The sequence below is a fragment of the Rattus norvegicus genome, chromosome 16 (genome assembly GCF_036323735.1).
Source record: "Rattus norvegicus strain BN/NHsdMcwi chromosome 16, GRCr8, whole genome shotgun sequence".
Taxonomy (NCBI): Eukaryota; Metazoa; Chordata; class Mammalia; order Rodentia; family Muridae; genus Rattus; species Rattus norvegicus.
The window spans coordinates 37,219,448-37,244,416 of record NC_086034.1 but is presented as its reverse complement, the minus strand read 5'-3'; the positions used below and the strand labels follow the sequence as shown (position 1 = coordinate 37,244,416).

The following is a 24,969-nucleotide window of genomic DNA, read 5'->3' as shown; positions in this document are numbered from 1 at the left end:
ACTGAAGCTAGATGAAGACTCAGAGAAGTCCAAGGTCCAAGGAGGGGGATCAAAGAGAGAATCAGTTACGGTTATAATAAGAACCATGGCAATGCTTGGGTAGGGATTGGTAAGGTTTTCTGGAGGACCACTGGGACCATGGTCCTGAATGTCTAATACACAGAAGTGAAAGCAATCTCTTAATTTATTACTTTCTTTTAAAATAGTATAACTTATACACATTCAAACCTTTAACAGAGTGGTAGCAGAAAACATTTAAAAAATCAGAATTCATACAGTTAGAAATCAAAGAGAAGAGATCTTGAAGCTGATGTTACCCTAGAAACCCAGGAATACTGAGAGATCAGGACAAACTAAAGAGGATCATATGAGCTCCTGAGCTTCAGGAAATAATAGCATCAAATGCTAATTTAGGAATTGACTTTGTCAATTTAAATTGTTACTATTGGAAAGGGTACATTAGAGAAAGCATTCAATGAACACGGGAATCATGACCTGTCTTGGGAGAGGGAGTTATGCAAACATCATTTTTGGAGAGCTGATCTCAGCAGTGAAGAGGGATTTTTGCAATTCCCGCATGAATTATCAATCATCAGATGTAATTCTCATGGAGAATAGAGACCAGGCAGCCAAAAGACCCCCAAAGCTGATGGGTAGAGAGGGATCTTTCAAGAGTGGTGGGCAATTAACTATTCATTTTTTGACTGGCTCTGTCAATGAGGTAGTTTTACTTTTCATTGAAGAAAAAAAATCCCCAGTGGGTTCTCAGGATTTCTGAGAGAGACTCATATTATTCAATATTTTGATTAGTTTTTAGGCTCTTGAGCCATTTCTGGTTCTTTATTCTCACCCTCTGTAGATGAGGACATCATTTAGAAGTGTGACAGTGTTTCTCTCTAAATATTTTGTCTTTTTGTGGTTGTCAAATATTTACTAAGATCTTGTAAACAGACCAGAAAGTGGCATGATTGACATTTCCCTTCATTAGGAAGTCACTGAAAGATGACATTTTCAACCCATCAGCTGTAGTCTGCCCTCATGGCAAGCAGCCGGTATGAGGAAAAGTCAGTCTGTCTCCCTTCCTGCTGTTATTATTGTGGATCCACTATCTCACATTAATTGGCAAAGCTACTTCCCTTAATGGATGGGTAAGTTTCTGTTCAAAGGAGAGGAAAAGAAAATTATTGATTAACCCCAGGATTTAAAGTCTGAATGAATGAAAAAAGTCACTGATTGGACTCCTGTGAGCTTATCGATTAAGCTTGAGGTTTGAAGTCTGAATGAATGAAGTCAGGAATTTGACTCTTGATTCTTGCTTCACAGTAAGAAGTTTAGTGCCATTCACAGGTACATGGGTTTGAACTATGTGGAAAGCTACTTGAAGAAGCCAGGGGAAGAAAACCAGTGAGCAGCTTTCCTCCACGGCTCCCACCTCTGATCCTGCTTGAGTTTCTACTCTGATTTTCCTCAGTGATGGACTGAGAGTCCAAGTATAAGGTGAAATAAACCCTTTCTTCCTAAGGTTATTTTTGATTATAGTGTCTATCACAGCAACAAGACAGCAAACACACACACACACACACACACACACACACACACACACACCACACATATATACTATTCACAGCACACACACATGCACACATAAACACACATATTCATATATACCACACATACCAGACACACACACACACCACACATACATACACACTATTTACAGCACACACACATGCACAATATACATACATATTCACATATACTACACATACCACACACACACACACACACACACACACACACACACACACACACACACTAAAAGTTTCTAAACCTTAATGAAACAGAATTTTGAAGTCAAAGAAACAAAACCCAAGGTAGTTTAGATGTATCAATTTTATTTATTTATTTTTTTAATGAAAAGGGTGCAACATTAAGAAACAACTACATGAAATAACAGAGTAATTCATGTGACTTGGCCTGAGAAGTGGCATATGAAGAAAATTTTCTTCCTTTCTCAAACTCTCAAGATTCAAGGTGGCTCAATGTGAGCCAGGCAGATTATCAGTGTCCAATTTAATGCAGAAGTGAGGGAGGAAAAGACCCCAAAGCCATACTTCCCACTTTACATTTTACATAAAATTTAGCATTTTACAAGTCTAGGTTGCCATTGGGAAGGGATAATTTCATGCTTTGCTGATTTTGATTAATTCACAATAATTAATATTGGGTCAAAACTCATATAGAATGTTTTGAGTAAAAGAAATTATTTTCAAATTCTAAGTAAGCTAAAGAAGTGTTGAAATTATCAGCGTCACCTTCTGAAGTCACAACAGTCCTGATGAAGGTCAGTGTGTCATCCTGAGCATCAAATAAGTGGAGCCTGAATTTGTTGTTCTCTTCTTTTTATGAATAAAAGGAAGCTTCATGACTGCCAAGGATATGGGAACCGAGACCCTTTCCTCTAGGTTAGCTGGCTCATGGCCTTGTGAGTACAGGGCTGGCTGAATCTTAACCTTATTTCCACCCTATGAAGAACACAGTTGAAAACGTATCATCCATCTGTAAGCTGTAGTCCTGGAATGATTGTCTAACTCAATGTTCCAAACAGGTCTTGAAACAGGACCTGCTGTAGGCTTTGATGATGGCCAGAGATGCCGCTGGCTCGGTACTGTCCACCGACAGACGCATCCTTGTGTTTATGGAGGAAGATACTGTGCTGAAAATGTTGTCTTCTACTTCCACATGATTACTTTTTAAACACTGGAGAATTCATCCTCTCCATGTAGAAAAAAAGGTAGAAATTCCTAAGAAATAGAAGGCATTGCTAGCTCTCTTCTCATTCTGCTTGGCTGTATTTGCTTTCTATGCCCCAGCTACATCATCTACCAATGTGCACAGGATGAATTATTTCATAGGCTTGAAATGAGGACTAAATGATTTAGCAATGAATGTAAATTTTCAAGCCCAGTTCCTGGAGGCAATAGATGTTATTTCCTCTCTACCTCCATGGAGAAAAGAAAGAAGAGTCTGAAATGGTGAGTTACAACCTAAGACTCTAGAGATAGTGGTTGAATTTACTACTCATAGTGCCAAATATGTCACACAGACTCTGTAGTCTTTATGGTTGTCTATAAAAATGAGAGGTTGATCTAAGGGTTCTCCTAGCTTGATGAATTTATGATTTGTACATTTTTCCTGATTCTCTTTGTGCTGTCTCTCTTTTTTCTTTTTTCTTTTTTTGTTCAGCTTGACACAACCTAGAGACATCCAAGAAGAGGGAACCAGAGAAGAGAAAATATCCCCATCACACTGAGCTGTATAGAAGCCTGTGGGTTATATTCTTGACTGATGATTGATGTAGAAGGGTCCATCCTACTGTGGTCAGTGTCATCCCTGGACAGGTGGATCTGAGTTGTATAAGAAAATAGGCTGAGCCAACCACTAGGAGAGAGACAATGGGCAGCACTCCTCCATAACTTCTGCTTCAATTCTTGCCTTCGGATTCCTGCCTTGATTTCCCTTAGTGGTGGAATGTGATGTAAAAGTTGTAAGATGAAAGAAACTGGTTCCTCCTCAAGTTACTTTTGTTCTTAGAGTTTACCACAGCAATAGAAACCTTAACTACCACATTCTTCCCAAACTATTAATTTACCAAAATATTTCATGGGTTACCTGATAAGCTCCTGCAGTCCAGTTACATAGTATTACATCAATATTTTCTCATATTAATGTTTTTTTTGTTTTTTTTTTTGAAAACAGAATCCCACTATGTAGCCAAGGCTAGTCTTCAGCTCTCAATCTTTGTTCGTCTGCCAGTATCTCAAGTGCTGGATTATAGGCCGGCCTGGGCTATGTAGGCTGCTCTCATACTTCAAAGAATGTTACCAAGTTTTAGAGTCTCTTCTTTCGAGGAACAGAGGTAGATGCTGGGAGTACATTTCTAGAAGGCATTCTCCTTTTTGGTGAAGTGGTAAAACAACTCCCTTTAACAGAGGTTGCATTTAATCAGTTCAAGCATGGGCTGAACTTCCCACCCTTGACTGCAGATGCAGCCCATGAAGATGCTACTCACAGCGTTTTGACCTTTAGGGAATCTATGGTATTTGAAGTGCCAAACTTGTTATGCTTGACAGCAGGTCACAGCAAGAGCTAGGCCTTTCTAGGCCAGTCTATGAACTTATATGAAAATCCGCTGACTTCCCACTGGTGTTCTTGTGGACTAAGGTAGAACAAACAACATTTCTTCCTTGGTGTATCCACCTTTACACATGCGTGTGTGTGTGTGTGTGTGTGTGTGTGTGTGTGTGTGTGTGTATGTGTGTGTGTGTGTGTGTGTGTGTGTGTGTGTGAGTGTGTCTGTGTGTAAGATTTTGGACATAGTAGCAGAAGAGAAAAGACTTAGCCTGGAAAAGGAAAGAGGCACAGGGCTGCTTTCAGATGCAGTTATTAGCTGTCGCTGAAGTGGGATTAGACATCCTTTACATCTCAAATAGGATAATTTGAGATCAAGGAGACAGAATTTTCTTAATACAAAGGAAAAGGTTCCAGTCAATAAGTCTGCTGGAATGGATTGCCTTTTGAAGTAGCAAATTTACTTTCTTGATGAGTTCAAGCAGAGGCAGGCCACTATCTGGGGTATTATCTAGTGATTGCTTGACAAGGAAGTGGGTCAAGACAATTTCTTCTGATTCTTTCTAAATGTTTAGATGCTAACATAAGGTTGAAGAAGTAAGTTAGTGGCCAGACAGTAAATGAACACTTTTCCTTTGTCATTATAGACTATAGGGGCACATTACATTTTGTCACACAGAAAAAGATTAGTTTCCTAAGTGCTCTGCATTCAAGATGAACCAGGAATGAGGAAATTCAAAAGGCACAGATAACAAGAAATCTCTAAAAGCATTCCACTCCATTACGTAAGTTCCCAGAAAGAGCCAAGGTTGTGTATTCATTAATCACAGACCAGAAGTGTTCCTGGGATGCATCCAATCCATCCCATTCTATCCCATCCCACCCCATCCCACCCCACCCTCTCCTATTCCAACCCATCCCATACCATCCCAACCCACCCCATCCCACCTCATCCTATCCCATCCCATCCCATCCCACCCCACCCTACCCCACCCCATCCCACCCCACCACATCCCATCCAATCCAACCTCATGCCATCCCATCCCATCCCACCCCACCCTACCCCACCCCACCCCATCCCACCCCACCCTACCCCACCCCACCCCATTCCATTCCATCCAACCCCACCCCACCCAACCCCATTCCATCCCATCCAAGTCCAGTCCAGTCCAGTCCAATTCATTATGGTAACAGGAACCATAAGTATCCCATTTGCTCTTAAAAGAACACTTTTTAACAATAAGATTTTTTTTTTCAAAAATAAGTAAACATTTTCTTGGAATTCCAAGTGAAACACAAAGAACCATTTCTTTCTCGTTCAGATCATGTTTCCCAGCTTAGGGAAGTTTGAGGATCTTGAGTTCTTTGGGCTTTGTAGTTTATTTTAAGAAATGGTATTTATGCTACAGCTCAGGATCATATGCACATTTTAACTGAAACTAAATGTCTGAGAAATAATACATTTGTATAGATTGGTATAGTGTTCTGAAATTTTAGTTCAATGTAATTTATTTCTTTAATAGTTAAATACTGATCACGTCCTACCCATGACATGATTTTCAAGTTGAAAAATGTATAGTGCCAGCCAACTGCACAGACAACTCAAAAAATGGCAGACCAAATGAGCTAACATGCGCATGAGCTTACTTGCTACAGGAAGATAATTTTTGCATGCATATGATGTAAAGAGCCCTGTGGTTTACAAGGAATTTCCATATTCCTCTTTTAAGTTCCTTCCTGCCCACCTTTCCAGCATCCCATCCATATTTTCCCACAGAAAGCCACACATCCCCACAGCCTCTTGAAACTTGAAAGCCTCTGGGAGATGTATAGATAGTCAGCGTTCATCCTGTGTATCTTACAGCCTCACGTCTAGAGAAGCGAGCTTTAGCCTAAAGCATGTCTGTTTATGAGCACATTCCGGTGACTGCTGTGATAATGGAATTGCTGATACGCTGCTCAGAGGGCTTGGGTAACCGTTCTTTTGTTATTAGGGAGGCAAATGCAGTTTTTAAGATCAAAGTGGACACCTCCTGGAAGTTACATTTATTACAAAGAGCTAAAGTGTCTATGTTCCCAGGCATCAAAGGGACTTAACACAGAAAGACGGTAATATTCAATAGACCCAGGCAATTTCTGACAGGACAGCTGCCACCTAAGTGGTTGATAGGAACGAGTGGTAATCTCATTCTGAAAGTTACCGATCCTGTCAGAGGCAGGGTTAAGCAAAGTGCTTGATATTGTGATGGCCACATCGGGGTCGTCCTGACAAAAAATTCCACTGTCAGTGCAGGCACTGAGAATACGTTTACAGTTTCCAGCCTTAGCGTGCCCTTTGGCAGAAGTCTGATTCCATTGTTTCTGAAAGCAGGGCCTCATTTTGCTGTCACGATGGAAGTGATGTAAAAGGTCAACGCAATGAGTCACTATTACAGTATTTGGAATGCTATCATAGGAATGAATTCTAGCCCTTGGGACACGGTGACCTGGACAGTGGCAATTGCACTGTGGAATGTCTGCTTGTCAGCTGACAACCAAGAAAATTCTGTGTTGTTGGGGCCCTTCTGTATGCATATTCCATGTTGGCTAGTTTTTATGTTAACTTGACACACTTTAACGTCATGTAGGGAGAAAAAAACTTAATCCAGAAAATGTAGGGCATTTTCATGATTAGTGACTCATGTGGGAGGGCTGAGTCTCCTGTGAGTGGTGTCACCCCTGCACAGGTGGTCTTTCATGCTATAGCAAAAGCAGGCTCACACAGTGGAGAGCTAAGCAGCTGTCTTTAGTTAGAGTTGCTATTGCTGTTATGAAACACCATGGCCCAAAGCAAAGTGGGGAGGAAAGGGTTTATTTGGTTTACACTTCTGTGTCACTGTTGACCATAGAAGGAAGTCAGGGTCGGAAGTCAAACTCAGCAGGAACATGGAGGCAGGAGCTAGTGTAGAGATTATGTAGGAATGTTGCTTAATGGTTTGTTCCTCATGGCTTGCTCTGCCTACTTTCTCATAAAACCTAGGATGACTAGGCCATGATGGTGCCACTTACTGTGGGGTGGACCCTACCACTTACTATGAGGTGGGCCCTCCCACAAGCTTGCCTGCAGCCTGGCTTTATGGAGCCATTTTCTCAACTGAGATTCCCTCTTCTCAGATAGTTATTGCTTGTGTCAAATGGATATAAAACTATTCAATACAGGAATGTTCTTCCGTGACCTGTCTCCAAGTTCCTGCCTTGAATTCTTGCCCTGAGTCGCATCTATGAACCACAAGCTGTAAGGCGAAAGAAATCCCTTTCCTCCCCAAGTTGCTTTTGGTCATGGTGTTTCCTCACAGCCACAGAAACCCTAAGTCATAGCCTTTCCTCCACTCTTTTATAAAAAATATTTCAAACAATTTTTAACTTCCATTGACAACTTATTTTTTATTTATCAAATTAAAATATTGATGAATGGAAATTTTGTATATTGGTGGCTTATGACACGCTCTAAAATATACATGGGCACCACCGAGAAAGGGTTTAAGGCAAGCTTGTTAACTTAAGTACCAACTTACCACTTATCCTACTTTTAGTGCCTTTGGCAAACCCTTCTAATGGCTACCTTCAGGGATATCTGAGAAGCTGTTCTCAGTTATGTCTGCTTCTAATACTTGTGACAAACTATTAGAAGATCTATTTAGATCTCAAATAGATCCCTATACATTTTTATAGCAGTTCTGAATATTCACAAACATTGGTCAGAGCATGTGGGAGAGCTATAAAAGCTCTTCATCATTTCTTTTCAACCACTTTCCAGACATTTGAGAGGTTGAAATCGTAAGTCTAAACGTGTTGTGTGGCTAATGAATATGTCTCAATGGACAAGAGAGATGTCATTCTCCTGTTTTAGCTAGCGAATGACTTCTTAAATACCCTTCTGTTACCCAGGGCTGGAGGAAATATTTTTCTGGAGAACTGCTAAATGCTTATTAGTATTCAAATGGTTATCATGACCAACGTTGTGTTAGTACTTGGTAACTTCCCTACTGCAATGTTTTTATGGTGTCTATTACTGATGGAAAAAGCAGTATAGATTTTATTAACGTTTCTTAAATGGATTTGAACAGAGTGGGGAAAGCTCTGATCACAGATATTTCACGCATGCTAAACAATTACACCAGAGTTTTAAAATAATAAAGATTTCAGTATGCTCTAAGGATATGGATGGAGTAGCTGTAATACACTGGACAATCTCTGTGCTAACTCTTGGGACTACATCCTGTCCACCATCCTGTTCACCATTTTTCTTGAAATATACAATCCTCACTTCCACAATTAACAACAACAACAGCCATTAGCCTGTTGTAGGAATTAGTCAATGGATTATTACAAGTTTGTCTCTTACAGGCACTTAAATTAGGAGAAGGGTTATTGATTATTTTCATTGAATTTGCCTTTCAATGACATTCTCTAATTTTAAGCCTTGGAAGCACTGGTTTCCACTGGGGGAAAAATAGACAGTTTCTAACAGGGTGTAGCTTAGAGGTTCCAGATCTGGTTTCTACTTCATACTCATCCTCAATAAAAGAACAAACTGTTAATTCCAATAGTCTTTTAGGGGAGAATATCTTAAGTGGAGCATGCAGTCTCCTTGTATTTTTTATTTAAAGGACCCGTGTTTCTGATTCTTTTCATCCACACACACCTTCCCTTCTGCTTTGCAGCATTTAAGATGGTGATTTGTGTATTTAGCATAGCATGTAATTTTAATCTTCTATAGCTTATGGGTCTGACCTTTCTATGGTGTTTTGCATACTGTTACCACCTGTCTTATTACATTTCATCAGAGATAATTGTCCTCAGGGGTCCTGAGTTTGACATGCTAGAAAAGTCACCTGTTGTCTGCCCTCTCTCCCTTCACCCCTCCCTCAGCTGCTACTCACTCAAAAGGCTCGCTGGGATCAGCCCGCTGGAGCTCTGGAGGGATGGGGATTCTTTTGTAGTACATTTCCCAGTCGAAGGCTCCTCGCATGGCATCCCCAGCTTGTGCCTCGTACCCAAAGTGACTGTGGTCAATGACATCGATCATGGGACACACGATGGTTTTGTGGTTTAGTGCAATTTGGTCTGAAAAATGAAAGCATAAAATAGGAAATGACATGCCTGCCTAGGTCATCTATCATTTTCCAGCAAAGAGCAGCCTACAGCTCCTTTTAACGCATAACACTTGCAGCCTTGGAGCCTTCCCTGTCGTCATTAGAGCACTTTGCAGGAATCGCCGAGCGTCAGCCTTAACATGATGGGACAGTGATTAGGTACAATTAGAGTTGTTAGATTTCCCTTTAAGAAAGTTATGTCCCAGAGAGACTTGCAGAAGTCCATTTAGCTCGACTCTGTCGCATTTTTGCTCTGACCTGTCCCCAATCTGTCATTTTAACGTGCCTCCAACATGCACAGAGTATAAACAGTACTTGTGTTCCTCCAACCATACAGCTAAAGCCTGCTGAGAAAATATTGGCCTGCTTTCTGAAGATTCCAAAGTGTAAATATTTAAACCTCATGGTTTTTATAGCATCTAATCATAAAACAGTCATGATGGCTGCTCCCCATCATATATGACAACAGATCATATATAAAATTCTTTGCCGTCAAGTTTGAAGGAGAATTTCCTGAACCACTATTCTTTAAGACTGACTCTATTTATCAAGATTGTACACATTTTATCATTTTCCCATCAAATTAAAAAAAACACCATTAGATGACACAATACTATTGCTAGGATGCTTCTGTAAAATCCCTAAGCAGTTACAGGATGATTCATATTCATGCCTTTTCTGATACTCCTACTATTCCTGAAAAGTAGCTGTTGTCACCCTATTTAAATGTAGGGAGACGGAGCTCAGAGAAGTCAACTTGTCAGGGACAGCTTGGCTTTGGGGATAATAATCAGGACACAACCCCTGCTTAACTCCAGTTCCCAAACCTGCCTTTCTAGGTTGCCATGGTGCTTGTCCTATAGATAGGAGACTCTTTTCTTCACGGTTCTAGCATCTTGCTTTTCTATCCAGACACTTTTAATGGGATCGAATTAACAGACTCTGTAGGAAACTGGCATTTGTTTATTTTGGTACATGTAGAATAGCAATATGTGCAGTATCTTTTTTCCTCTCAAGAACATGCTTTTAATCAATTTATTACAACACTGCTGTCTGACACGCAGGATGTTTAAGTATGAACACCTGCTCCCTTGTTATTTGGAAGACCTTTGGATGTGGCATGTGACATTAAACAAAAGATATCGTTTAGAAATATTATGGGAGTTGGTTATTTCTGTGTATTTTTTTTTCCTCAGAGATCCTAAAGCCAATGTAATGTGTGTGAGATCTACTTTTACAGCGAGGAAACTGTCCTTTTATTCTGGAGGTTTCTACTTAGCATAGAGCAGGAAGCAAAAGGTTTTATTGGCTATAATAACAGGCGATATTTTTATCACACTGATAAAACACTGTGTGGAAAGGAAAAAATAATCTCATAGGGCATTTCCTTTGCTCTTACACATGCTCATTTATTCATTCATTCATTCACTCATTCATTTCTGTTACAGCAATTATCTACTAAGTAATAACAATAGGCTAATCATTCTTTCTAGGTTGTACTAGTACTACTGTACTACTATTGAAGAGAAAAATTCCACAAACACCATTGTAGTCAGGAATGGAGAAAAGAAAAATAGAAACTATAATAAATAACTAAATCTCAGAGTCTTTTACGAGGTGAAAAATAAGACAGAATGAACAGTGATCAGGGCTATACAGAATGCTGGAGCATGGCAAAGGAGGAAGCTTCAGACACCGTGACCCCAGGGAGCCTCAGATAGCCCGAGGAGATTATGTTTATCTTACTGTCAGCTAATTTGATCCTTAAATAACAGATGCACTATTTCAAGGTAACCTTCCTTATGGGCTCTCTGAGTCCCAGTCCCAGCAGGCTAAGCCTTATTATGAGCTTTGGTTTTATCTAAGTGGCGTTTTCCCCAGAGGAGCCGCCCATCAGAGTAAGGCTGAAAACATTTGTCCATGCCCTCTGCAGGTTTTAGTAGTATGGTTTCACTGACTTTCTTCCATCACATTCAGAATCAGCTTGATTTACAAGTTCCTTGACCAACAAGGAGTCCCAAGGTGATCCAAAGAGAATGAGTCTGTTAAATTAACTGTCAACGCTCCCTTCAAATTTCCTTTCAGCTCTCATCCAGCTGCATGACTAATTTTTCATCCAAGGCTTGTGCCTACATTTCAATTTCCAGCGATCAAACAAACAGACTCAATAGGAAATTGAAATTCAGGTATAATCCCCAAGGTGAAAAATGAACCAAGAAGTTCTGTGGCTCCTCCTGTTTCTTCAGTTCAGATGATGTATCAGGATACTGATAAAGGGGAAAAAAAACACACGAGGTAGCATCCCAAGCTTGAGTCATTTCTTATCCATTCGGCCCACAGGAAATGAAATGTTCTAATGAGAAAGAGTGGGCTGTGGGCATTGCTTACTCTTTTTTACCTCATCCCCCATCTCATCCCATCCCTGTGAGTCCTAGAGAACAATCAGAGATTTGATAATTGACATTTCAGGACTACTTTAGTTCTAATAAAAGTGCAACCTTCGCTGACTTGTTTAAGCATTCAACAGCATACAGGTCAAATTCAGGATGAGGGAATCTTGCTGTTGCTAACGAAATTCTAAATGTCTGTGTCCTTGGACAAAGCATTTTTTAATTAGTGGCTCTGAAGATTCTCTAGCTGTTGGAGCATTGGGATCTTGTTGATTAAGAAGACTGAGCAGTTGAGGTATACGGACTGGGTGATGTGGTAGAGGGCATCATTACCTGCTCGGTGTGGTGGTTTATTTCCTATATGGTTTTCCCTGTGTCCCTTCTCTTGTTTTTTTTTTTTTTTTGCTAGTGGGGTGTGGCTGGTTGAAGTTGAAATTCCACACAATAGTCAACCACTTTTTAAGGCGGTTGTTGTGAAGCTGGTTGTGTTGCCACAGGCATCAGGGACACAATTACAACAAAATTTTCTTTGGAGACATCGATGAGAATAATAAGAAAGAAATATATATTTCTTTCTTAGGAGCAATGGGTATTTTCTATCTGACTTCACTGTGAACTAACAGGAAACAGTATCAAGCTCGAGTTTCAAAGCTAGAACAATGTGCCCTTGCTTATGTTTCTAGTGGTTTAGTGGGATGGGACATGGCAAGACTTCTTCCTTCTCTTCTTGTAAGTGAGCATTTGAGTCATGTCATGACCCAGACAGCAGCTCAGTGGGTCTGTGTGATACGGAGAGTTATACATTCAAGGCTATAGGATGGTAGCAGGAGAAGAAAGAAAACCAAAAGGACAATGACATTATAAATCCTAGAAAACTGGCAAGTCACTTCAATTATTATATCCAGAGGTGAATGATTTTCATTCCCTCCTAAGAGTCTTGTGATAATTGTTATAAGTGTTTATGTGTCTATGTGTGCATGTGTCTTTTGATCTCATCGTAATCTTAAGATGACTAAAATGTTTGAGGATTTTTTTTATTACTTTAGTGTTTACCCAGTAAATTCTCCCATTAATTAATTAATGAGAGAAGAGGCATACTATAAAAGACCATCTTAGGCTTACTCTAGATTGCTGCTGCTACGATCTGAAATGCTATTTGATACAGTTGTCCAGTTATTCTTACTTGTGGTTAGCCGCGAGTAAGATACAGTTCAAACTCAAGCCTTTGTTGAGTGCAACATTTACAGAAGCAACTTTGCACTCTATTCGCAGGGCCGGGTTCCCCTGATTGCCAGGTCCAGCATTCCCCTCCTGGAATGATGGTGACATGCATACTCACTGAGGAGAGGGGGCAGCCAGTTCACATTGACCTCACAATGGGAGTCCAGGAAGGTCAGCACCTCGCCTCTGGCCACAGAAGCTCCCAGGAGTCGGGTCCGGATGAGTCCCTCCCTTTTCTTGGTGCGCACAATTCTCACTATGGGAAATCGAGCCATGTAATCTTCTAATTTATCTTTCAAGTGTTCTAGGAAGGAAAGAAAATACACAGGAAGAATGCCAAACATTAGTCACAAAGGGATCCGTTCTGGATGCTCTGCATAGAGCATGTGTGAATGGTGAATGCAAGTGGAACATTTACAATCTATCTTTCTGCTCTCCTCATTTGGAGGAAGATACTGATGAGATTTGATGCCTAGGGGCTTTTGTGTTTTTATTTATCTAAAAGCTTCATAAAATACAAATGTTATCCTTTGAATTCAGTGGACAACAGTGATGATACATCAGAGCTCAGTCATGCAGTTAATGTTGGCCAGTGGCTACCATGTTAATCCTGGCTAGCTCTTGCCAAGATGGGCATTGGCCTTCTAGTTCCTGTTGTGCAAAGTCAGATGAACATCCGGGCATATGGACTCTTCCTGACAAGAGAGATCTTTATAGTGAAGTTTTGCCCATTATTTTATGTGCCCAGTGGTGCAAGTGAAACAAGACAGGAAAATATCTGTCAAATCAGTAAGAACAACCCAGCTTCCTGCTGTACAAGGTAATAGAAAATTGAGAATTAAATCCAGTTCTGGTTTCTAATTTGAACTGGGAATGTGACTTTCTTGGTGTTGAAATAGATGGGGAAAAGAAAGGCAAAGAAATCCTACACGCTCATTTTGAATGTTGCTATTTAAGATTTGAAAATCATTTTCACTGTTCAAAATTGGACATGTTTTTTCCTTAACTAGAGGCAACTGTGGAAATAAAATAAAATTTAAAACCCCTACTTGTATGATACAATACTTTCCATTGGTTTTAAAATTATAACAGTTTTTCAGTCTTTTAAAATATATATGGGTACATTTGGTGACTTTTTTGTGCGACACACATTTTAACATTTTTATTCGCTGCTGTTACTAGTCCATGCATAACAGCCTCATTTTATGTCAACTTGACACAAGCTGAAGTCATCTTAGAGGAGGGAACCCCTCAGAAGTTAAGACTGTAGACAAGCCTGTAGGCATTTCCCCATATTTTATTTATTTACTTTACATCCTGATTATAACCCTCTCTCTTCCCAATCCACCCCCACAGCCTCTCCCCATCTCTCCTCTTCTCCTCTGGGGAACAGGATCCACAGGTACTCAACTGAGTCAAGTCCCTGCTCCCGTTGTTTGGAGACAGTATGAAGACCAAGCTACAATCTGCTATATATGTTGTGTGGTAGGGGTGTTGGGGCTAGGTTCAGCCTATATATGCTCTTTGGTTGGTATCTCAGTCTTTGGGATCCCCTAAGGGTCCAGGTTAGTTATTGGTCGTCTAGTGGAATCCCTATCCTCTATGGGTCTGTCAATCCTTTCCCCAACTCTTGTGCAAGAGTTGGTTCTGCAGATTCTCAGAAGAGCTCCATGTAATGTTTGGCTGTAGGACATTTTCTTAAGTAATGATTGATGGGGAAGGACTGAGTCCATTGTCTGTGGTGCAATCTTGGGCTAGTGGTCTTGGTTCTATAAGAAAGCAGCCAGAGCAAGCGAGGGGAGTCAAACTGGTAAGCAGCACCCATCTGTGGCTTCTCCATTAGCTCCTGCCTCCAGTTTTCTGCCCTGCTTGAGTTCCTTTCCTCACTGTTTTTGATGATGAAATGTTCTGTGGAAGTATGGGTGAAATAAATTCTTTCCTCTATAAGTCGATTTTGGTCATGGCGCTTCATCATAGCAATAGTAGCCCTAATTAAGACAGATACTAAGAGGATTTTTCCGGAATTTCTGACAAGTATAGCTTAATAGTCATCAAACATGTTTTAGAACACAGTATACTATTAGTTATTTATTTGTCAGTCTTTTTCTGCATAACTCTCACCAGAGTAAGTATTCTAGAGACAGAGACAGCCTGAGAAGCCAAGACTTCCACAAACCATCAATCCTATAATAACAACATGTAATGAACATTTCTTGGAAGAAACTCCAAGAAAAGAATTCAAGAGAATGATTATAAGTATGTTCAAGCAACTCAAAGGAGACATGGCTATCTTCCAAGAGATCAAAACAAAGAGACAAATGAGACAGTTAATCCAAGGTATGAAAACAGAGCCCAATACAGTGATAATATCGCTGACAAAAACCCAAAATCCAAAAATGAAAATGCTGGGAAAGGACAGCTGGATAAGCAGTATAAAATCCCCGTGGAAAACCTCCCGTGGACATGGATTGACAGGATCAATAACTGCAACATGGTTTGGACCAGAATTTGAAAAAAACAGAACAGAACACATCCTAAATTAGTACAAAATACAAAATACCGAGGTGGCTTGTCTAATCCTGAACAAACAAAACAAAACAGAGCAAAGTTGGCTGGAGGTATCATCACCAGGTTCCAGTGGGAAGTTCAAGTCACGTGACTACATATATGAACCTGATACAGCATACTGGGTCACAAAATAAGACGCGAATATTATAAAGGTAGAACAGGAACTTGAAGGGGTGGGAGGGAGATAAAAAAGATAAAAGGGAGAGAGTAACTGAATGCATTATATACATCTAGGAAATTTTAAGGAAATAATAATTAATAATAACAACAAAACCAATAAACAAATGGAAAACCTGCTTGTGTAGGATTTCAGCGACACACGTGTATCACTCCCAAGAAACGTGGGGGATGGGAGGGCTGGGATACTCTTCCTGTTACTTATACGGCTTATTATATAATAAACATGATTGTTATAGGATTGGTGGCTTGTAGCAGTCTTGGCTTTTTCCATGTTGCATCTGTTTCTGATTTACTCTGATGATAGATAAGAAGCAGGAAAAGATTGAAGGGAAAAAATTGCCTTTTTTCAAATTCCAATGTCTTACAATGAACAGGGTAAAGTTAGAGGTCAACACCAGTTATTGTCATACTGCTAGATCTTGAAAAATGTCAGAATTAGGTTGATGATGCTGCATTCTGAAATCACTGCAAAAAGTCTTGCTATTATTATTATTATTATTATTATTATTATTAATTTATTTTGTTAAATTTTTTATAATTTTTTTTTGTGCTTGTGTGGTTTATCTACATGTTAAGATTCTAGGGGTTGGGGATTTAGCTCAGTGGTAGAGCGCTTGCCTAGGAAGCACAAGGCCCTGGGTTCGGTCCCCAGCTCCGAAAAAAAGAACCAAAAAAAAAAAAAAAGATTCTATACTATATGCGTGTAATTCCCTCAGGGGCCTGAAGGAGGCGTCAGATCCCCTTAGAGTGGAGTTACAGGTGGTTGTGAGCTGCCAAGTGGGTACCCTGGAAACTCAACCATGCTCTAACAGTGGAGCTGCCAGTCCAGCCAGGAATAAAAGCATTTTAAGTTTACAAAACTGTAACACATGGTGCAGCCTTTAAATGAGATTCATTTATTTGTGTGTATGTGCTTGTGTTTTTATGTATGTTTGTGTGAGTGCATGCGCACATGTATATGGGTATCTATGGAGGACAGAAGAGAGTATAAGAGCCGTTTAGCTGGAGATGCAAGGTTTGTAGTCACCTGACTTATGCACTCAGTTCCAATCTTCATGATTAAGTGCTCTTACTATTGAACCTTCTGGCTGCCCCAATGTAGCCTTTTAATTAAAAAGAACCAAAACCCAATACAATACAATATTTGACTCATTGTCGACATGGTAGAGCAAATTCACAAATGCCTATGTATGGTGTTTTAATCTTACCCATTCTAATTAAAATTATAAAGCATACATACAACAAAGCTTAATAGCTAAATAATTTAAAGTGCAGTGTTCAGGATTTTGTGAACTCAATCTCTATAAGTTTTTTTTCTTACTTTCCAGCAAAACAGGAAATGATTATATTTCTTCTTCCCATTCCTGGGAAACCACTGTTTTACTTTCTGCTTTTATGTTTGACAACTATAGATGACTAAGAAATAAAGTCATAAGGTACTTGCATTTTGATGACTATCTTGCTTAATTCAGTAGAATATCCTCAGAGTTCACTCACTCTGTAGTATGTGTCATTATCTGTCTCTCAACTATTTAGTCTATTAGCTATCTATCTATCTATCTATCTATCTATCTATCTATCTATCATCTATCTATCTATCATCTACCTATCTATAATCTATCATTTGTCTGATCTATCTATCTATCTATCTATCTATCTATCTATCTATCTATCATCTATCTATTTATCTATCGTGAAAGACATGCATTTTCTCTGCTAGCAGAAGTGAAGAATCCAGGGCATTCTGACTGCTGGGTAAGCACTCTACTTCCAGACTTTTTACTCATTTTATAAAACAATAAATGTAATTCAGTTTGTTTATATTCTACATTTTGGTTACCCATTCATCAGTTGATGACTATTTGGATGACTTCCACCTTTTGTCTTTTGTGGATGAGGTTGCTATGGAAGCAGAAGAGCTGCATCACATACAACTCTAGTATTAGTGTTTGAAAGAACCACCATATTGCTACTTTTACACTTTCACTTTCAATTGCCACCACCAGCACACAAAGGTATGCACTTAGCTCTACCATCCATGGAGGAAAGCTGCTACCAAGTAACAGTTATTCAGTAAAAAAGTCTGAATGCTGACAAAATACTTTCAATATAGAATATATCTATCAAAATAAGAAATGATAAAGAAATTAAAGCTTCAGATTAAAATAATTAATAAGGAAGTCTCCAGAATTTGCAAAATAGAGGATCAAGTAGCACATTGTTTGAAAATATACTTCTTATTGCTCCAGTCATTAAAAACTACTTTCCATGTCTGTGACAAATCCTCTATGCCCACCTTCCTTCCTTCCACCTTAGATGTGTGGTCTTCACCCATCACTCTTCTGAATATCATCAGGGAGCTAAACGACACTTTGTATCTAATTAGCTTTCTTAAAGTTAATCTCTGTTTTTAGGAATATATCTTTTAGTGTCTCATCTTCTTCTTATGATTCTAAGGAAACTCACTTTTTATCTTTCAGGAATTTCACTTGTTATTAAGGCTTTCATCAAATCGCATTTTACAAGATTATCTAACTGGAGATATAAGGCAGAAACTCTAAAAAAAATGACTTTAATAAGAGAAATGTAACTAGAATACTAGCTTTATTTGTGCTTCTACTTTCTAAAATCCTTGAAGTTAAAAATCTTATTTTTAAGTTTCACAAATTTACAGGCATTTCAATGTTTCTGAATCGTGGTTTGCCTGATACCACATTACGTGAGTCTCAAACTGATTTTTGTCGTATTACTACGGAAAGGCTGATGCTAATAGATGGTTTATTTGTACCTGTTATATACATATTCATGACAAGGTTAAGTGGCCTTTTGTAAGCTGGTTTCCTATAATGACATTTGAAAAAAGAGCGAGAGCAATGTTTTCCCTATCAAAGCAATTAATTTTTTGTGAGTTTTCTTAGATTTTGTGTTACTTGTTTTCCTACGACAAAACGTGGACCAACGGTAGCCATGTGTCATACAATAACAAGGAATTATGGGCAGCATCAATGAGCTATGGCATCACAGCCATTCTGCGAATGCAAGTGCACATATCACAGTAGCAAGATACATGGAGCATTCTGGAACTCAAAAATCAAGGGATTTATAAAATATCTTTAAAATATTTAACATGATAAAAATCCAAGTCAGGATACTTGAGACAGTATACATTAATCTTTAGCTATTTAGGAAACATAAAATGTAGGTGACACAGCTAACAAAACCAAGAACACTTCTCATATAAAAGCAGTGCAGATATCAGATGGGAACTGTGAACCTCCACACTTCCTGAAAACACCTGTGGCTTTGCCTGGAAAATATATAAGCACGCAGAAGAAAGGCTGATTTATTTCTCATCTGTCTTCTCGGAAGAATCTATTCCAATCACAGGGCTAGGATGCTACATGGGTAGAGTTACAGTGACGATAATAACAAATTAACGTTCATTCTGGTGAGTGAATATTGTCACCAATAAGTACCAGAAAACTCCAGGGACCTCAGGGATTTGGCTTGATGCCACAATAAATAAAGATAAATCGGAAAAGATGCCACTAAGCAGTTGGAGTGAGAAAAAAAAAATGCTGTGTCAAAATTTCAATTTACTCGAGAGCAGAACTAAATTAAAGATCTGGGAATTGGTCCTGTTTTCAAGGCCACAGAAACTCCCAGTGCTTAGTGATATTCTTGTAGTACAATATAGAAGGAGGCGTGCAGGAAATGGTTTGTCTGCCCTTGTTGAAGAGAATTGAGCTGCTAATGATATGTCCTCTCCAGGAATGGTTCCGTTTCTTGATAACACTATTAAGGAATGGAAGGGAAAGGGACCACACAAGATTTTTGTCCTGGCTCAGAATTTATAAATGAGAAAATTGAGAGGACCAAAGCTGAACCTCAGATTTCTGAATAATAAGAGACAAAATTTGACAGCATAATGGATGGACATAAGAAACATGCCCACGAAAACGGAGTGCTTATGATAATGCCAGACACTATTCTAAGATGCATTTATGTGCTAATTATCTAATCTTCATTTTATGGAGAAGGAAAATTATCCTTACTAATAAATGAGGACAATGAGTGTCAGGTAATTTAAAGTTTTTCCTAGCGTCACACAGCAAAATAATGTCTGGGATATCTTACGCCTTAAAAAATGCAGTGAGACATTTGCTGGCTTGATTGCCAAGTCCCGTATGGACTGTTCCTCCTCCCCTATGCAGTGCTTCCTGAGACCCAGCCTCAGCAGCCAGCTGTATCCACAGATGCTGGGGGCCAGGTCTCTTCTTTCTTGCATTCTACCAGCTCCAGTACTTAACCAATGACCATCAGTGTTTAGAAATCTCATGTCTGCCCAGTCTTCTGTCCCAAGTCCTCACCCAACCATTTACACAGCCACCTTGACCCCAGCAAATCCCAGAGAGCTAGTTAATTGAAATCACCCCAGATTCCCCAATCACACATCAACACCAAGTATTGGAGAGAGAGCTTCAAGAAATTTCTATCTTGGCCTGAAACCAACAAAGACAGGATGACAGAATAAAACAGAATGAAATTCCCATTCTATACTGCAGGACTGAAAATGCACACAAAACACATAACCAATAACCTATTTCTAGATGTCCAGGCCCCATCACAAAAAACCAAGCAGTGTGAAAGACAAGACCATATTGGACCTCCAAAATATCACCACTCCTATAGTAATGCTGCCTGCTGATAATAACCCAAAGAGTCTAAAGCACAGAATTTAAAAGAACAATTAGAAACATATCCAAAGAATTCAATTATAAAAGGGACATGAATTAAGAGCTGAATGAACTTAAAGAGGACAGGGATATACACCTGACTGAAGTTTAAGAAAACACAAACATGACTAAATGAAATAACGAAGAGATTAAAATACTGAAGAAAACCCAAGCCTAAATGAAGACGGAAATGGAAAATTCAGCATCTCGAAAAAGAATTCTCAGTGGGAAATTTACAAACATAATGGATCTTGTAGAAGACAGAATATAGGATTTGAAGACAAGGTAGACCAATTAGACCACTCAGTCCAAGAAAATGATAAGAAAAGACAGCCACATGAGTAGCAACTTAGACACAGAGGGGGTGGGGGAAGGGAAAGGAGAAGGGGAGAAGGAGGGGAAGGGGAGAGGAAGAGAGAAGAAAAGCATCATAGAAGGAAAAGTGTTATGGTAAAAGTCATAGAATACATCTTTTCCATCTACCAAACATTTCTACAAATCCTTAGATTTGTGTCACTTGGAGTATCTGGGGAAGGCAGGAAAGTAGACAGGGACCACTGGGGGTTGGGAGGGAAATAGATTAAGCAAGGGGGATAGTAGCACTTGGGTGGTATGAAGCAGGTAAAGGAAGCAGGTAAATGAGAGGAAGAACTAAGGAGGAAGGTGATAGGCTGTTAAAATTGAGGGTTTATGGGAAGAGGGAAAAAACATTCAGGATGCTAAAGAATATTGAATATAGTCCCTAACCTGCCATCTTCTGTAATCAGACAAGGTTCCTATAGAGGGAATGAAACATCGAGCCAGTCACAAAAAACTTTCGACCTATAATCTGTCCTGCCTCCAAGATGCGCTGTGATAATGTGACACAGAACTCATGGGAGAAGCCAACAAATGCCTGGTCCACACCATAAGGTTTAGCTCACTCTTGACACTGCCTGGGTGGTCATGTACCAGAGGCTGGCCACCCAGAGTCCCAGAATCAAACCAAACAACTGGCAAAAAAGGTTGATGACATGATTTCTAGTGATATTCTGCTATACACATAAGTTGGTGCCTGGCCCGACTGTCAGTAGTGGATCATTGTCCAGGAACTGATGTGAGTAGATGCAGAGACACACAATCAAGCACCACATGGATCCAGGAGAACAGTGTACATGAGACAGAGGAAGTATTGTAGGAGTCAGAGGGGTTGAGGTCACCACAAGATTATGGTCCATAGACTCAACTAAGCAGGACTCAGGGGCTCACAGAGACTGAAGCAACAGAGCCTGTATGGGTCTGAGGTAGGTCCTCTGTATATATTATGGTTGTGTAGCTTGGTGTTCTTGTGGGACTCTCAACAGTAGGTGTTGGAGGTGTCTCTGACACCTGCTCTTGTGTTTGTGCTAGTCTTATTATAACTTTATTATGCCATGTTTGGTTGATATCCCTGGAAGGCACCCTTCTTCTTCTTCTTCTTCTTCTTCTTCTTCTTCTTCTTCTTCTTCTTCTTCTTCTTCTTCTTCTTCTTCTTCTTCTTCTTCTTCTTCTTCTTCTTCTTCTTCTCCTTCTCCTTCTCCTTCTCCTTCTCCTTCTCCTTCTCCTCCTCCTCCTCCTCCTCCTCCTCCTCCTCCTCCTCCCCTTCTTCTTCTTCTTGGGAGTGGAGGGGGAATAGATCTGGGGAGGTGGTGTGGGGTGACTGGAAGAAGTGGAGAGAAGGCAAACTCTGATTGGGATGAGAAATATGAGTAAAGGATGAAAATACATAGTTTAGGGCTGGAGAGATGGCTCAGCGGTTAAGAGCACCCGACTGCTCTTCCTGAGGTCATGAGTTCAATTCCCAGCAACCACATGGTGGCTCACAACCATCTGTAAAGAGATCTGATGCTCTCTTCTGGTGTGTCTGAAGACAGCTACAGTGTACTTATATATAATAAATGAATAAATAAATAAATTTAAAAAAATAATTAAAAAAAAAGAAAATACATAGTTTAATTGAAGTTACTACAACCCAAGGGTAGGGTAATTCTCTGTTTGGAAACCACTGATAATTAAACAAAAACTCAAGTCCCAAGCGTAGGCTATCTCCTTTTAGGTTGTTGGTCACAGGTATCAAAGGGATCTCCCCAAATAATATAGCTACTACCACTATACTTGGCTGTTCATTGAAACTTGAAAATAAGACCCTATTATTGAAGAACCCACAATTTTTTTGTCACAGAATTATGAGAAATCAAGTTGATGCTATACTGGGAGACAACTCCTAATTAATTATTAGCTCTCATAGCACCATAAGTTGCTAGGCTGGCTTCTGGGAAAGAAAGGTGCCTTCATTCTAGCTCTATCCACGTTTCTTAAGATGTCCTAAGTTTGCTCTTCTTTACAGCTAAATAATATTCTCTTGTGTATATTCAACAGTGTCTGTAACTATCCATCAGTTTGTTGACACCTAGACTGATTTAGTAACTTGGCTATCGTGAATAGTGTCTTGGTAAACTGGGTATTTATAGAGCCCCATTGTATATTGATTTGACCTGTTTGAGTCTATATTTGTATGTATCTATATGTATATATAAGAGCTATAGCATATTCTAACTTAACTCTTAATTTCTGATGAACCTTCATAGTACTTTCCAGTGGCTGAACTAATGTACAGTTATGTCACAACATGTAAGGTCCCTCTTATCACAGCTTCACCTACATTTGTTAAATAATCAATTAATCAATAATTGTTGTTAGGGTGAATATTGGTAAGATTTGATATGGATTTCCCCAATGGCTCTAGAAGTATTACTTTTCACAATCTTATTGGTCATTTGTGCTTCAGGAAGTGTCTGTCAACTTTTACCTTCTTATTGATTGCACTACCTGATTGGTCCTTTTTTGAGTTCTTGATATAGTCTAACATTCAGTTATCTGTCAAATGCATGATTGGCAAGGTTTTTCTCTTATCCTGTTTACTCTGTTGGTGGTTGTCTTTTTCATTGACAAAACCCCAAACTTTGAAATTGCTACAGAGAAAGCAAAAAGGAATCACTTCAAGACACTGACACAGACATTCTCAGAGATAGCTGTTCTGACAATTCAGGGAACAGAAGCAAAAATTTGGCATATGGGACTACCCTCCATTTTTTATTAAAAAGGAACTTGGATCAAACTGCCAAGCCACCAGCATCTCTTTTCATGCTCTTTCTTTCCTCCTTATAAAACGAATGAACTATCCATGCAGCTTATGGGGTTGTGGATACCCACATGTCTCATCCACTCCAAGGAGTACCTCCTCTAAAATCCTGCTGTTACCCATTCTTCTGAATTACACTATCCTCAACAAAAGTATTTTACTCTCCTTCTCTTCTTCCCATACAGTTTCCCAGCTTCTGTCTTGTTCCTCACTTCCTTTTGCAGCAGCAATCTTTGGGGAGTTATTAGGCCTGCGCTCCGCATGTCTGCCCTCCTTCTCTCTTGAAGTCATTCCCTTTATTTACCGAGGATGTTCTTTGGTGTCAGCGCGAACAGCATTGCCCTAGATACCTCGATAATTTTCTTTGGGAAATAGGCACTAATTTAGTTTCAAAGGGACTCTTCTGACAGAAGCACCTCTCATTTAGTCTTTGAGTAAAAAGATGTACGAGAGAACTTAATACAGAAGTAGAGTGGAGAGGACAAAGCCAGGTATTATGAAGGCAATGGTTTTGAATATTATTGAAAGAAGAGAAAATTCATTCTGAGACAGAGAGGTCTCATTGTGAACAAAAGTACTTCTGTGGCTGCCCTGTAGAGTTAATGGTGACTGAGATTCAGACTTTGCCACTAGACCCAGTAAGGCAGGGGTCATGTGGCAAGACAAAGATCCCAGAGAATGTATGAAGCGGCGAAAGCCTCTGGCTTGAGTAATTGAAAGCCAAACCGGACAAAGCAGTATGAAATATAATTTGGCCCTCTTCTCTGGGGAATGGAGAAAATGATCTAATAGGTCTTTTCCATCTCTGCTTTTTGTGACCTCTGGCTGTTAACATCACTCTCCCTCGTTATGTCAGAATGAATTGCCTATTTACTGCTGAACTCTCGAAAGTGATTTTTCTCCCAAGGTAAGACAACAACCTACGACTGGCCACATGTACTTCATTTCAACTTAATCAATGTCTGGAGAGCCATTTTTAAATGGGTAATATTATTTCCAGGAAATTCGGCTGACTCTCTTGGTACAGGGAATTCTTTTACGGTCAAGTCAGAGCTCCTCCAAACTTCAGAAAAAATTACTAAAATATATGTAAAATATATTTGCAAAATGGGAAGCAAAATGAAGTGATGTGGCCTTTAAATTGCTAATAACCTCCACGGCGGAGCCATTCATTAGCACTTGAAGCTGTTCAGCCTCTCCTCCCACCCTCATGACAATAAACTCTGAAAAACAGTGATGCAGGTTGACTGCATTTATATTCTACAGTATTGCATAAATTTCCCTTTCTTGGGCAGGCAGAAGGAATGGGAGTCATTTAAATTTCTTACTAAGCAATAAATAAATGGTAATGGTATTCTTTGGAGAGCACACTCGCGCACACACTCACACACACACACACACATTTCTGTCACTAAGAATAAGTGAAAGGTGGCTAATTCGCAAAGAGA

General features: G+C 39.5%; 1 protein-coding gene across 2 annotated transcripts in view; it reads right to left on the bottom strand.

Moving 5' to 3' along the window:
- The window catches only part of Galntl6 (polypeptide N-acetylgalactosaminyltransferase-like 6), a 1,251,036-nt gene that overhangs the window by 210,293 nt on the left and 1,015,774 nt on the right, over window positions 1-24,969 (bottom strand). For both annotated transcript variants that reach the window (XM_017600182.3, NM_001135756.1), the window contains 2 exons: window positions 12,996-13,181; window positions 9,054-9,237 (listed from right to left, as the gene is read on the bottom strand). In XM_017600182.3, the coding sequence (XP_017455671.1) occupies window positions 9,054-9,237; window positions 12,996-13,181 (370 nt within the window). The remainder of the gene's footprint in view (window positions 1-9,053; window positions 9,238-12,995; window positions 13,182-24,969) is intronic.